This window comes from Chiloscyllium punctatum, chromosome 4, assembly GCF_047496795.1.
Source record: "Chiloscyllium punctatum isolate Juve2018m chromosome 4, sChiPun1.3, whole genome shotgun sequence".
NCBI classification, from domain to species: Eukaryota; Metazoa; Chordata; class Chondrichthyes; order Orectolobiformes; family Hemiscylliidae; genus Chiloscyllium; species Chiloscyllium punctatum.
This window is the reverse complement of record NC_092742.1, coordinates 98216780-98231539: the sequence shown is the minus strand read 5'-3', so window position 1 is coordinate 98231539 and position 14760 is coordinate 98216780. Positions and strand designations below refer to the sequence as shown.

The 14760-nt window shown below is 44.8% G+C and overlaps 1 protein-coding gene across 1 annotated transcript; it reads left to right on the top strand.

The window, feature by feature from the left end:
- Window positions 1-656: 656 nt before the first annotated feature.
- On the top strand, window positions 657-14136 carry LOC140476567 (calcineurin B homologous protein 1). The gene is made up of 7 exons (XM_072569368.1): window positions 657-799; window positions 2955-3027; window positions 7951-8031; window positions 9406-9533; window positions 10316-10377; window positions 11508-11630; window positions 11948-14136. The coding sequence occupies exons 1-7, from the start codon at window positions 733-735 to the stop codon at window positions 11999-12001; spliced, it is 588 nt and encodes a 195-aa protein (XP_072425469.1). The 5' UTR covers window positions 657-732; the 3' UTR covers window positions 12002-14136.
- Window positions 14137-14760: the final 624 nt, after the last annotated feature.

The following is a 14760-nucleotide window of genomic DNA, read 5'->3' as shown; positions in this document are numbered from 1 at the left end:
AGAGTACTACTCCTTCATCAGGTAACTTAATGGGGCAGAATCTTAAGACACAGAATTAATGTCTTATGATCCTACCCCACTAGGGTGTGCTCTAAAAGCTAGTACTTCCAAATAAACCTGTTGGACTGTAACCTGGTGTTGTGTGATTTTGTCCACCCCAGTCCAACACATCACTCCTAATCCATAACACTCTTGACAACGCCCAGGACTGTGCAAGTCTGAACCTGCCCCACCACTCTGTGGTGGGGAGGCCACTTGAGAATTACACCCTTTCTTTCATGTTGCCTCATTCACTTTCCTCTTCCGAAAATTTAGAGAGACAGGTTTCTAAAGATCAATGTCGTCAAGGGATATGGGGCCAGCAATTAAAAAAAATGGCACTGAAGTGGATGGTGAACTGTGACCTTACTGAATGGCAGAACAATCTCGACGTGGGGAATAGCTTATTCTTGCATCTATATAATAAATGAATTATCTACATAAACGGTATATTTTCTTAAATAGACGTTACATTTCCTCTGCTCTTGAAGCCCTGACGATGGGCGAACGCCAGGCTCGCGAGGAAGGGTGACGTCATCGTCCATTACGACACGGGCGGGACGTCACGGAGAGGCGTGGTGCGGCGCGCGGCCGGAACCCTCCCCCCCCCCCCCATCGAGGGCCAACCCCCGCCACGAGAACGCGCGCGGCGCATTCCCGGGGCCAAGGCTCGGAGTGAGCAGGCGACAGAGAATGGGGTCCAGGGCATCGAGCCTGCTCCGGGAGGAGGAGATCGAGGAAATCAAGAAGGAGACCGGCTGTGAGTGACGACGAGGAGGACGAGGACGAGGAGGAGGGGAGGGAGCCAAAAGGAGGCCTGGAGTCTCAGAGGGAGCTGGCGGGAGGGAGCAGTGGGGCGATCTGGGAGGGGAGGATCGGGGGGGGGGGGGGCCTGAAGGAGGGAGGGGTGTGGATGTGGGAAAGAGGGGAGGGTGGCGGACACGGCGGGGGGGAAGAAAGGGACAGGCAAGAGGGTTGGGCGGCAGGCAGCCGGACGGGATAAGGGGAGGGCAGTGTGCGGGTAGGTGGGACGGGTGGTCGGGGGGAAGAGGGGAGGGTAGTGGATGGTGGGGTGGGGAAGAGGGGAGGGCATTGGGGGGGTAAGAGGGGAGGATGGCAGATGGTTGGGGGGATAAGAGGGGTGGGCGAGCGGGGGGAATAATGGGGGGAGGGCAGGGGGGGAATAATGGGGGGAGGGCGGCGGGGGGGAATAATGGGGGGAGGGCGGCGGGGGGGAATAATGGGGGGAGGGCGGCGGGGGGGAATAATGGGGGGAGGGCGGCGGGGGGGAATAATGGGGGGAGGGCGGCGGGGGGGAATAATGGGGGGAGGGCGGCGGGGGGCAGGGGAGGGAATAATGGGGGGAGGGCAGGGGAGGGAATAATGGGGGGAGGGCAGGGGAGGGAATAATGGGGGGAGGGAATAATGGGGGGAGGGCAGGGGAGGGAATAATGGGGGGAGGGAATAATGGGGGGAGGGCGGCGGGGGGCAGGGGAGGGAATAATGGGGGGAGGGCAGGGGAGGGAATAATGGGGGGAGGGCGGCGGGGGGCAGGGGAGGGAATAATGGGGGGAGGGCAGGGGAGGGAATAATGGGGGAGGGCAGGGGAGGGAATAATGGGGGAGGGCGGCGGAGGGCAGGGGAGGGAATAATGGGGGAGGGCGGCGGAGGGCAGGGGAGGGAATAATGGGGGAGGGCGGCGGAGGGCAGGGGAGGGAATAATGGGGGAGGGCAGGGGAGGGAATAATGGGGGGAGGGCAGGGGAGGGAATAATGGGGGGAGGGCAGCGGGGGGGGAATAATGGGGGTGGGCGGGGGAGGGCGGCGGGGGGGGAATAATGGGGGTGGGCGGCGGAGGGCAGGGGAGGGGGAATAATGGGGGGAGGGTGGCGCGGGGAGAATAATGGGGGAGGGTGGGGGTAAGAAGGGAGGGTGGTAAGAGGGGAGGGGGGGAGGGGTGGTAAGAGGGGAGGGCAGCAGGGTGGATGAGAGAGGTGGGCGGGTAAGAGGGGAGAGCAACAGACGGTTGGGGTGGAAGAGTGGAGGGTAGTGGACGGTGGGGGGGGGGGGGGGGAGAGAGAGAGAGGAGGATGGGGTGTGAATGAGGGGAGGGGGATAGGAGGGGATCTAAAGTGAGGGCACCAGAGGTGAGAGATTGGAGTGACAGTGCTGTAGGTGAGGGTCTGGAATGAAGGTTTAATGAAGGAAGGACAGAATTAGGGGGAGGAGAGAATGGCCTGAAGAGGAGTTGAGGCTGGTGTGAGGATTGAGAGTATGGAGACAGGAAGGAACGAGTTGAGTGAGAATGTTGGGCAGATGAGATGAGATGATTGAGGAATGGAATGGAGTGAGGGTGAAAGAATGGGCAAGAGGGATTGGGGGTGTGGAATGAGCGGGAAGGAAAGGAATCATGATTCTGGGGAGAGGTAACGGGGAGGACGAGGGATAATGAGAAAAGAAGGGGTGGATTGGAAATGCAGGGAAAGGGTGTAAGGGGGATAGTAGAATGAATGGAGTAGAGAGACCAAGTGGGAAGGGGAGTGAAGTGAATGTGGGATCTGTGAAAAGAGTAGAGACTCAGAAAGAAATGGGTTGGAGTGTGAATGGTGTGGTGGGAGGAGAGAAGAGTGAGGGTGGAGAGGGAACTAGGTAGACAATAGCATGGAGATCAGGGAGACAAGGTAGGAGAGAAGCAGGTGGGAAGAGGAAAGAGCGAATATGATAAATAACATTGTACTAATGGAGCAGTGATTGATTGCCGCTGCTGACAGAAGCTGTGTTTTGGGACTTAGTTGAATTTCATTGAGATTATTTTCATGTGGGCAGTTAACAGGTCCCCTGTCACGCAAGTAGAAGGACAACATTCTAACCCACTTACTCCTAATTCTATCTGATTTTGTTTTTGTTTATATACAGTTTCTCACAGCCAGATTACACGCCTTTATAGCAGATTCACCAGTCTGGATAAGGGGGAGAATGGCACACTTTGGTAAGGAAATATCAACCCTTGGGATCAGCTAATTCATACAATAGGTTTCCTGTCACCAGTAGTTTCTAGGTAGTATTTGGCTCACAGAACAGCAAGCAGGATTCTAGTACATAAAGCCTGTACAGTATTGTTGGTCAGAATTTATAATTCGCTTCCTGGAAGGAGTGAAACCAGTTGTGATGTCAGGTGGTGTGATATAAACTTTGGCAATTTTGGTCAGCCTTAAGAATAGAATTGTTTAGTTTGTATAAGAACTGCTCACCTGTCATAGGAAATTTTGTGGGTCAAATGAGACACTAGTGAATTTGACGTGCAAACAAATCAGTTTTTATTCAACAGAAAGATGTAGATTTTAAGCATTTTTCCCATTGGGTATAAGACTGAAGGCTGGATTAAGAAAGCTGTCTTGTAAAATGAATTATCTTCCTCTCCTTTGGTGCGATGTCATATATCATTCTCTTAAAACCCTTGCACAGTGGACTGTTTAATTAATTGCCTTTCAAAATGTCATTGAACTTCTTGCCATATTCAAGTTGTTTTTGATTGTAATGTTAGAGATTTTCTCAGCCTGACAATTTAGCACAGTCAATCTTGCTGACTCATCTTACCTTCTGACTCAGCAAACTGCAGCCCTGCGAGGATGTGTAAAGAAAATACTTTGATCCAGTTCGGAGTTTATTTCCCAACATCTATGTTTCATGTAATTAAGGAGAATTAGGGCCAATTTGTTTTGTCACCTTCGAATTAGAAATGATATTGAAATTCAGGAGGCAGAAGTACTAAAAAAGATGATATGGTATGGGCGAATTGGGTGGGATTGCAGGTGGTCACACTAATAGAGGTAGATGTGGCAATGGCTGCAAAGAAAGAGTTGGATCATTGCCGACGGCTGTCTCGAGTGCTGTTGATCTCCACTCACAATGAAGGAAACAGTAGTCAGTTTCTGCACAGCGAGCTCCTGCTACTGATAATTGTATAATGATAGATCATCTGTTTTTTTTTTACTGTGACGTTGATTGAGAAATAAATAACCTAGGATTCAAGGGTGATCTAACTTGCTCATCATTGAAGTAATGATGTGGATTTTTGTATCCGTCTGATAGGCCAAAAGGGATTTTTTTAACCGCTGAGCTGCTGAACCACACCTCTGTCAATGTAGCACTTAATATGATTTTGGAGAGTCTGGAAGCATGGAGGTTTGAACTATTGGTGCCTGGAACAAGTCATGTCCATGTCCCATCATGATGAAAGTTCCTTCCTACAAAGGGAAGCCTATGAAGAGCTGGCAGACGTGGAACAGGGAATTGTTATTTTTGTAACTTAACCATGTGCTGTGACACAATCCTGTTGTGAAAGCTTGAATGAGAAGGAAGGTCATCACTCATCCACTTTTGATTTAGCTGAGTCATTATATTTACATCTGAGAGCATGTTGATTAATGGTTTATCTCTGGCACTGTCAGACCACAGTTTTTCCAAAGTTGCATTACTTCCTGCAAGATAGTGGCTCTGATCGCAAGTTAAAAACAGCTTTTCAAATTGCAGGTTCCACCCAGCTTAAACTAGTTCCAGCAAAGTCACCTTCACAGTGAGGGTAATTTACTTTTTAAAATGAAGAGAAGAAATCTGCTCATCTTACAACAGGACGTTTAACAATTGATCTCTATGTCGGGATATTTGGGTGTGAACCTTAATTTGCTTTGTACAGTCACTTTGCTCAATCCTCCATTGTTGGCTGTCCTGCTAACCCTCTAAGGACTCAAACCTGGACCTCCTGGCCCAGAGATGGGGGGAATGTTTTCAATGTTCCACAAGTACCCAGAAGGTATTTGGAATAGGCAGCCCCAGGTTGAGTTCTGTACAGTCTGCTTGAAGGACTGTAATGCTGAACATTTTCTTTATTTTTCTCATTTTTTTCCTAAGATTTTTTTACGTGGGTATCTTCGTACCTAAGATGGCATCTTAAGTGGTGATTTAACTCTTCATTGCACTAATATGTGACAATAAAGCTTTGCCAAAGCTTTGACAAAGGGTCAGTTAGACTCAACGTCAGCTCTTTTCTCTCCTTACAGATGCTGCCAGACCTGTTGAGATTTTCTAGCATTTTCTCTTTTGGTGAGATGTTGAGTTTAATAAAAGTTCAAAAATGGGATGTAATGTAAGTTACACAGCAAAAGCCTATGCAATTAACAAGTGCCAGCTTGGATTGGGCCAGAGGGCTGGCATTTACAAATAGCTCTTCTACCACTTCACTTAGTGGTCAGGTCTTCTCAACTTCTGGAATCCCTCAAAAAATCTTAACTGGAGGCTTCCTTCACAGTTCTCTTCTGCTGCCCTCTGCAGTAAATTCTCCCAAAGTCATCTCCTTTCTCCCCTTTTCAGGGATGGATGTCAGTTTCCATGACTGTACAATATTAAACAATATCTACAAATCATGTTGATAATTACTAAACAGTGACTTGAAGGGGAACTTGTAGGTGTTGATCTTTGTCCTTCTAGAGAAATTGAAGGTTTGGCAGGTGAGTTGCTGTTTTGCATCTTGTGGATGGTACAGACTACTGCCACGGTGTACCGTGCTAAAAGGAGCCATTATTTAAAGTGAAGATTGGGGTGCTGATGAAGCGGGTTGCTTTGTTTTGAATGGTTGCAAGCTTCTTGAGTATTGTTGGGTCTGCACTTATCCAAGCAAGTGGGGAATATCCCATCACACTCCTGACTCGTGGATAATGGACAGGCTTTGGGAAGTCTTTTATCTCACCTGCTTGACACTGATCTTTCCCTTGCAGAATTCAACGATATGATTCCTTTGAGTATCAGGGGAGCTGCTTACCATTTCTCTTGTTGAGATGGTCATTGTCTGGATCTTGCATGGCGTGTGTGTACTATATTTTAGTGATCTGAAATGAGTATTAAATATTGGACAGGGTGAAATCTTCTGCTGTTCTTCCAGTCATGCTGCGATATCTTGTTGAGGTAGCTTGTTTGGAATGCCAGTCTGGATTATGTTTTCAAGTTTCGAAGAGGACTTGAAACCACAAAGCCTTGACTCAGAGGCATGAGTGCTATCAGATTACCCACTGCTCACGTGTCTGGTATTCCTTCTGCCTCCTAAGTGAAAACAAGATAAACACATGTTGGAGAAAGGAATAGGAGATATATCAGTGGGGTGGCAGAGGCAGCTCATATTGATACAGCAGACATGCTATAAATATAACTGTGTGTCCTTTCATTAAGTACTTTCCTAAACACAACTTTGATCAAGCTCCTCTGATTGGTGAATGTTCTGATTACACTTCCAAGGAGTGCTTTCGGACATTTCTGTACACTAAAAATACTGAAAAATTGTATGGTCTTGAGCAGGCTTCTTGGTTAGTATCGGTGGCCTGTAGTGATACTGTCTACATTTCAGTGAGCAACTTCCCTGTACAGTTTGCTTTGTTGATGCTCAATTAATAAATTTCCTTCAGTCACTAGGAAAAATTAATCACAATTATTCAGCAAAGAGGGAGTCTATGTGTGGTCTTCCACACACAAGAGTATGATCTGTCACTTAAAAGTCTATGGGAACCTGGTGAGCACAGTGTGTTGATTCCTTTTTAAAGTTATCTTTTTTAACCTTGATTTTAAAAAAACATAATCAGAATAGCTCTCTTGTGAATTTGCAGTAAATGCTCTTACATCTGGGTACTCGCATTAACTGGAAGCCCTTGTTAAACTACCATCTTACACATGACCTTCCCCCTCTCATGTGCTGAAAATGTGTTGCTGGAAAAGCGCAGGTCAGGCAGCATCCAAGGAATAGGAGAATCGACGTTTCGGGCATCAGCCCTTCAGGATTCCTGAAGAAGGGCTTATGCCCGAAACGTCGATTCTCCTGTTCCTTGGATGCTGCCAGACCTGCTGCGCTTTTCCAGCAACACGTTTTCAGCTCTGATCTCCAGCGTCTGCAGTCCTCACTTTCCCCTCTCATGTGCGCCAACCCACCCCTCCGCACCCCTCCTGTTTCCTGCATGCATCACCACCTCCTCTCCCACCCATTCGAAGATGTTAACCTTGTGTAGAATTTTTTACAAAGCAAGTATCATTTCCTTACTCTGCCCTAACCCATAGACTTGGGCTGCTAATGTACAATGTTGGACTCAAACTTGGCTTTGCTTCAGCTTTGTCCTGTGAATTGTTTGCTGCCAATATTTCTGTTAAGTTGATGTAAACAAACTTTACAGAGACAAGGCTTGGAATTGAGGACGTAGCTGAGAAAATGAGTATACCCATTTCAGGTGTAACAGCATGGGGCCTAGTATAAGACATAGCTCACTACAGGGAACAATCAATGATAATTTGAACAGAGTGATGGTCATTCTTTAATAAACAAAATAGCCAAAGAACTGTGGATGCTGAAAATTACCAACAAAAGCAGAAAATGCTTGAAAAGGTCTGGCAGCATCTTTGAACAGAAAACAGTTAACATTTCTGGTCAGTCTTTGTCAGATTAGGGTTGCAGGTATAGGAAGAAGTAGAATTTTATGTTTGTAACCTCTGGAACCAACACAAAGGATAGAATAATCTCCAATGCAACCTCGAGGTAATGGGATAGTTAGGCATGCATTGACGGGAGCCATTCTCTCTGGAAGCCTTGTGACTGTCTTGTAGAATTATGTAAGAATTTTCCAGTTTTCTATGATGTTGGCCTCTGCTCAGTCTTCCTACCTTCTTTGTAGGAGTTGCATTGTTATTGGTTTGGTCATTGAGTGAATGAGCTTGCACTGTGGCATAGATATAGTGAGCATCGAGGGGCTGAAGGCTTCTTTGGGCCTTTTTTGTATGTTCCTGTCTGTGAAGCTGAATGAGCCATTTGACCATCATTTGAGGGGTGCTTTTCCAGATCATCGCTATCATAGTTAAATGTCTGTTTCTGTCCTTGTAGCCGTGAAGATTTTCAACGGATCCCAGAGCTGGCTATTAACCCACTTGGAGACAGGATAATCAATGCTTTCTTCCCTGAAAGGTGAGCAGTGAATCAGTATGTGTTTCCATGATTAATTGTTGAGCACCTTTCAGATAGCTAGGCGGAGTTGGCAGAGGCAGTGGCAGAAAACTGAAGTGTGTTGTGGCCTGTAGAGAAGTTATAGCAAAGCACAGAGAAAGGGCATCAGTTGCGTCACTTGATTGATTCCTGAGGGCTTGTCTTATGTGGAAAGACTGGATAGCTCAGGCTTGTATCTCTTAGAGTTTAGAAGAATAAGGCACAATCTTATTGATAAATATGATACTGAGGGAAATTAACAGAATGGACACTGAAAGTATGTGGAAGAGACTGGGATGACACAACAAAATATGGTGTCTCCTATTTAAGACAGATGAGAACTTTTTTATAAAGATCGCGAGCCTGGAGTTCTCTTTCCCGGGTACAGGGTAACTGAATATTTTTAAGACAGCAGTAAGTAGATTCTCTGTAACCAGGGCGCCCATGGTTATTAAGGGCTAGCTGGCAAAATATTTATAAGGTCACAATTAAATTTACTATGATTTAATAGAATCTAGAGTCGTAGAATGCTTATTTCCATCTCTGAAACATCATCCAACTTTGACTAAGTTCACTTTTAGGTTACTAATTTGTACTTTCTGGCGTATAATTTCAATCTTTGCAATGACAAGGACTTTTTCCACTCAGACTGACACAATAGAAAGGGTCAATCTTTCTCATCACCATCTTAGAGGGAGCAGGTAGCCCTTTGTTTAAAGCTTTGTGATCCAATAAGTTTCAGACAAGGAGAGGTTATGGCAGGGTAGAATATAGGAAAAGTATTTTCACTTGTGGGAGATAGGGTAGTTATAGTCGTAAATGTTAAATGAAATTTCAGAGGTGCTGGCTACCATGAGGAATCCGTGTTATGATTAGTTTAGCTGTATTTGAAGCTAGCTAAATATGTGACAGGGAAAGTAAAAGAACAATCTGCTGAATCAAAAATGTGAAGCTGTGATCAGTACTTAGCAGTACGTCATCTTTGTCTTCACCTTTTCTTCCCACCAGCTCCCATATTCATGAAGTCATCTGCCATTTCCACCACCCATTTGATCCCAATATCAAACACCAAGCCCGATCTCTGCTCTCCAGAGAGACTTTGAGCATCCACTCCCATTTGTCCAGCATCTTAATATGCAGGCATGGACAATCTGATACTTACCCTGGCCCCACAAACATTCTAAAGAATAGCATCTAGAGTCATAGAGATGTACAGCACAGAAACAGACCCTTTTGGCGTTTGGATGATGAGTAGCGCTGGCCCTGCATTGTACTCTGATCATTATGACCAGTTACTGCAGCAATTCTAGGCCACTTTCTGCTCAACCTTGAATTTTTCTTTCCATTTGTGCTCAGTGAAGACCAGGTGAATTTCCGGGGCTTTATGCGGACTCTTGCTCATTTCCGACCCATCGAGGAGAGTGACAAAAGCAAAGATCCTCGTGTTCCTGAACCACTCAATAGCAGGAACAACAAGCTGCTTTGTAAGTACATGATTCTTTTGATTAATTGCGGTTACTGTACCTTAGCTTAGGACCTGTGTAGCAGGAAGCAAGTACCAACCTGGCATGGGTTTGGATAGCCTCCCGATTCAGACTGATGTACTTGGCTGAGGTTAACACAGCACCAACAGCAAAATGACACAGCCTCTTCTGTGTGGCACAGAGCAAAATATTTCCCAAGGCAGCAAATCATCCAATAACCAGTTACCATCTCATTCAACATCAAATGTGGAACTTTGAAAAAGTCTAACAGTGCCGCCGCCCCCCCCCCCCCCCCCCCCCCCCCCCCCGTCCTGGTCCTTTGCTGACGGACAGTACTCTCACCCTTGCTGCCCCTACTGACAGGACCATGTTTCCACCCACGACAGGATCACCCCAGTGAATGTGTTCCTAGTATTATTCCTATCCCTACAGGATGCTTCAGGTTGCCTCTGATCTGCTGATGTACAAGTGAGAAGGAACAGAGTCTACCGGTGTATCAGAGGATCTGCTTCTGTCTCTTCAGACAATGAGTTACTGTTTATATGTTATGAAGGTAGAGATGAGGGGAAAGAGGAATGGGTGATTGAACGGACAGAGGAAGTTAGCAAGTGGTTTTGAGAGCAAAGGAGATTGAATAAATCAAAGGGAAGGAGAAAAGAGACTTTCAGAAAGAGGAGTGAACACAAGATGAGATCAATGACACTTGCAGTGCTTCACTCTCTGCTGCCTGCAGTCCTTCAAAAATACAGTATTGCACAATGATTCTTTCTTTACTGTTTCAGTTGCTTTCAGACTTTATGATCTTGACAAGGATGACAAGATTTCACGTGAAGAGCTCCTGCAGGTACTGAGTGTTTCCTTCTATGGTGCTATGTTAAACTGACATAACTCAGAGGGGAGGCAAGGAAGTGGTAGATTCTCCTACCAGTTAATATTGTAGCGTTTTCTGATGGGAATTTCTTTTCATAGATTCACAGAGACTTGCAGTTCATAATGCTTCAAGGACAGTGGTTCAAATCCCACCATTGCAGTTGGTGGAATTTAAATTTAATTAATAAAATGGACAATGAATTTGTGGACCTGGACTTGAAAGGTAGCCCATGGTCACAAATACTGATGAATGTCATCAAACCTATCTGATTCACTAATGTTCTTTCGGAAGTAAATCTTCTGTCCGAGACTGGTCTAGTCTACATGTGGTCACAGGCATATAATCTGTTTTAGTGATGTTGAATCAGGGATTAATATTGGCCAAGAAACTAGGGGGTTCTGTCTTGCTCTTTGGGAATAGTGTTGTAGGATCTTCTCCGTTATCTTGAGGATGAGGCACACAGGGACTTCAGTTTCAAGCTTTAGCTGAAAGAAGACATCTCTGACAGTGCAGCACTTGTTATTCCTCCTCCCCAATGTAATTTGCGTGATGAACTCAATCCCATTGATATTTACTTTTGGAAAGATTTTTTTAAAAAACTAAAGACACTATTGAAAGGATGCACTTCGCTACCTTACCGCCTTTCTTTATTTTGGTGAAATAGATGCAGAACTGAAAAATGTGTTGCTGGAAAAGCACAGTAGGTCAGGCAGCATCCAAGGAGCAGGAGAATCGACATTTCGGCACCCTGTTAGTGTGGTGGTTGTTCCCACGCTGACTTGGAACTATGTTCTTTCACTGTTGCAGGATCAAAACAACAGCAATGGAAGTGTTCTTACATACCAGCAGATGTTCAAGAATATGGTTCACCATCTCCTACAGGGCACATTCACTGGAAGCTGTCCAAAACATGCAATGCCCATATTGAATGGACCAGTGAAGAAAATCACTGTACAGAGTGAGAGAGGGATATGAGAAGACTGGGGATATTGGCTCTGATGTGTGAAGTTTCTAGCGTTTTTAGTGAGGCTCCTCTCAGTGCAGGCTGTAGTGTGACCAACGTGTTCACTGTCAATGATTTACTTCCTTTTATCACAACGTAGGTCCTTCGCATGATGGTGGGAGTCAACATTTCTGACGAGCAATTGGGCAGCATTGCAGACAGAACTATTCAAGAGGCAGACCAGGATGGTGACCTTTCTATCTCTTTCAATGAATTTCAGAAGGTATGAGGGCAGCAATATACTCTCACTTTAGACTTTGCTATCTGCTTCTGTTTCGGGCATTGAATAGATACAGACGCACATGTACTGTATCCCAGTGTTATACAGACCTGTGCACCAGTACCATACAATTTCAGTAACTAAGCTGTACCCAATGAACTTTCGGAGTTGCTCTGTTTCCTGCATTACTCTCAATAATTGCATTAATCTTTGCACCATACCTGTCCAGTTTTTGTCTCTGCTCACTATTTGTTGAGAACTCTTTTTACCCCCCCCCCTTTCTATCTGACCAGCTTACTTTATTCACTCTTCGCCATCAGGTGTTGGAGAAGGTTGACGTTGAGCAGAAGATGAGCATCCGATTCCTTCACTGAAATGCACACTTTGACTGAGCGGGCGAGATCTCCACACTCTGTCTGCCTCTGATTACATCAACATATTAGCTGACTACGTAGAGAAGTTTATCAATTGCACAGGAGCGTGCCAGTCATTCCATAGGTTCCCCATTGCTCAGCAGCCGTGAAAGTCGTTATTCCTTGCTATTAGTTTTGAGTCCTACCAGAGAGCTGTGCTCTACATTTCACCTGATGATCCCAAGTACCACTGAACAACCACCCATTGGACTGAGCAGACTAATCGGCCTTGCTGGTGGGGCAGTGCTGCACATTCAGGTGATGGTACATAGAGAAAACCAGTCTTGCCTGAAGGGCTCCATAGTTGTCACTGACTGCATTGTTCTGGTCCTCCTTGAAATGGACTGCTCCCCAATCAAACTGCAATATTGAGGGGATGTTGAATCAAGTTATTTTAATTGAATTTGTAGGTTTTTGTGATTGGGGGTTGTTGATTATAGGGTATTTATTAATTCAGTGTTGTATGAATTGTGGCTTTCATGATATTTGCTATTACAAGTTCTTCAGTGCCAGTTGCAATTTATCTGTTCTACGTGTTATGGTTTAGGCCCCATTTCTCTAAACCTCTTCAAGAAGAAGAATGATTGTCTTTGATTTTGATGATAAGACACTATTTTCCCCATGGTTTTTCTGTGGGACCAGGTTTTCTTGTGCATCCTTGTGACACAAGGTTGCAATTGATTTTTACTTGGCAGTGCTAAATTGCCTGAAGCTTGCAGACCCATTGGTGGTGATGGTGTGGAGGGGTTAGGATTGCAATTTGTGCCTACGGGCGTCTGCTCATGTTCAGGTTAGGAGACTGTGATGTTAATGTCACTGTTTACTAGTGAATTTCCCTGCCTTTGCTTCCTGGCTATCAATCCTGATGGGAAGCTTGTAAATCAATGTTTTTATCATTGCTGTCAATACAGAAAGGTTTCTCTATCACCATCTCTCTTTGTTAGTTAGCTGATTTATCAGTTAAAGATGTTGGTTTGCATCTAATATCAGTTCCTTTATGTGACTAGAGATTTCAAATGATGCTGTGATGCCGTTGGGAATTTCACTGAGAGCCCTTTAACAGTAAGGTACAGACAACATGGGAGTTTTCAGACTTTTTTTCTAAACTTCAGTCTCGTTCCAGGTGATGTGACTGGAAAGTGTCCTTGGTGCCTTTTCTGTATGCTGGTTTATTGTATTTGTAACCACTCATTCCTGCAGTATTTAAAACTAGCTTTTGCTGACATTTCTACCGAGTTGTGGTAAATCCTAATTGGTGAAGCTGTACTAAGTGTTTATTCAACAGTGTTTATTCTTTTGATTCACATTCTAGCGTATTGGAAGGAAGGGCCTAAACAATTCCAGGATTCTAGAGATTAAATCAGTCACTATAAGTTTCAAAGAGAGAGAAGAACAGGACATTGCTTCAGGATAAATGCTAAGCTAATTCTCAAGCCCACTTGTGCCAGGAAGCACAGTGTAAGTAAGAGCCTGGGTTTTGATGCAAAATTGCAGGGTGCTGTCCATATTAAGTACATCTTCATGCTTAAGGGGGCTGAAGTGAGCTTGAAGGCTCTTTGGTGCTGTTAAAAGGCAGCCCCTGTTTCTGCGTGCCATTCCATTTGATTTTTTTGTTTAAAATGCTACATGTTTCCTTCATAGAATATCACAACAGTTGCTATCAGCTGAGATCCTGTTTAAAAAGTCCAAGGTTTTGGTTTATGTGTCTTTAATTGGGTATCTTAGGGTGTCCATTCTTTTCAAGACCACCAACGTGGCATGGGAGAGTAAAGCATACTTCAGCAAAGGCCTGAAGATAGAGAGACTGTCCGAGTTGCCTCACTTGCATATGTCTTCACCCTCCACTCCCTTTCCCCTCAGTAAATGGGATAACGCTGAGAATTACCAAAGTTTTCCCACACAAAGACAGAACAGCCTTCAGTGCTGCTCTGATTGAACTGAGCTGAATGCAACACAAACTGTTGAATGCCTGTAGCTGGCTCACTGATACTGTATTGAGTTTTATTGTCCTTCCCTGAATTGAGTTTTCACCTTCCCTATGAGAAGAGTATCTGTATGTTTCATAAATAAAACATGTAATCATCTTTGATCCTTCATTTTGGTGTGTCTCATTTTGTGATCAATTAAAACTAAGTTTGAATTACAGCTACATTTTTTATATAAATAAAAACAAAGTGCTGGAGAAACTCAGCAGGTCTGCAGCATTTTTGGAGAGAGAAACAGAGTTGACATTTCATAAAACATTACAGTGCAGTACAGGCTCTTCGGCCCTGTGAAACCAATCTGAAGCCCATCAAGCCTAATCTATTCCATTTTCATCCATATCCAATGACTATTTAAATACCCTTGAAATTGGCAAGTCTATTACTGTTGAAGGCAGGGTGCCCTTACTACTGAGTAAAGAAACTACCTCTGACATCAGTCCTATATCTATCACCCCTCAATTTAAAGCTATGTTTCCTCATTCTAGTTATCACCACCTGAGGAAAAAGGCTCTCACTGTCCATCCTATCTAACCCTCTGATTATCTTATGTCTCAATTAAGTCATCTTTTAACCTTCTCTCTAATGAACACAGTCTCTCAAGTCCCTCAGCCTTTCCTCATAAGAGCTTCTTTCCATAGGCAACATCCTATTAAATCTCTGCTCCCTTTCCAAAGCTTCCACATCCTTCCCATTATGCAGTGACCAGAACTGCGCACAATATTCCAATTGCAGCTA

What these genes read in the sequence shown, in the direction of transcription:
- LOC140476567 (XM_072569368.1), top strand. Translation starts at nt 733, where the DNA reads ATGGGGTCCAGGGCATCGAGCCTGCTCCGGGAGGAGGAGATCGAGGAA. An exon ending in AATGCTTTCTTCCCTGAAAG is followed by an intron (nt 8,032 to 9,405) that starts GTGAGCAGTGAA and finishes ATTTGTGCTCAG; the next exon opens with TGAAGACCAGGTGAATTTCC. An exon ending in CTTTCAATGAATTTCAGAAG is followed by an intron (nt 11,631 to 11,947) that starts GTATGAGGGCAG and finishes CTTCGCCATCAG; the next exon opens with GTGTTGGAGAAGGTTGACGT.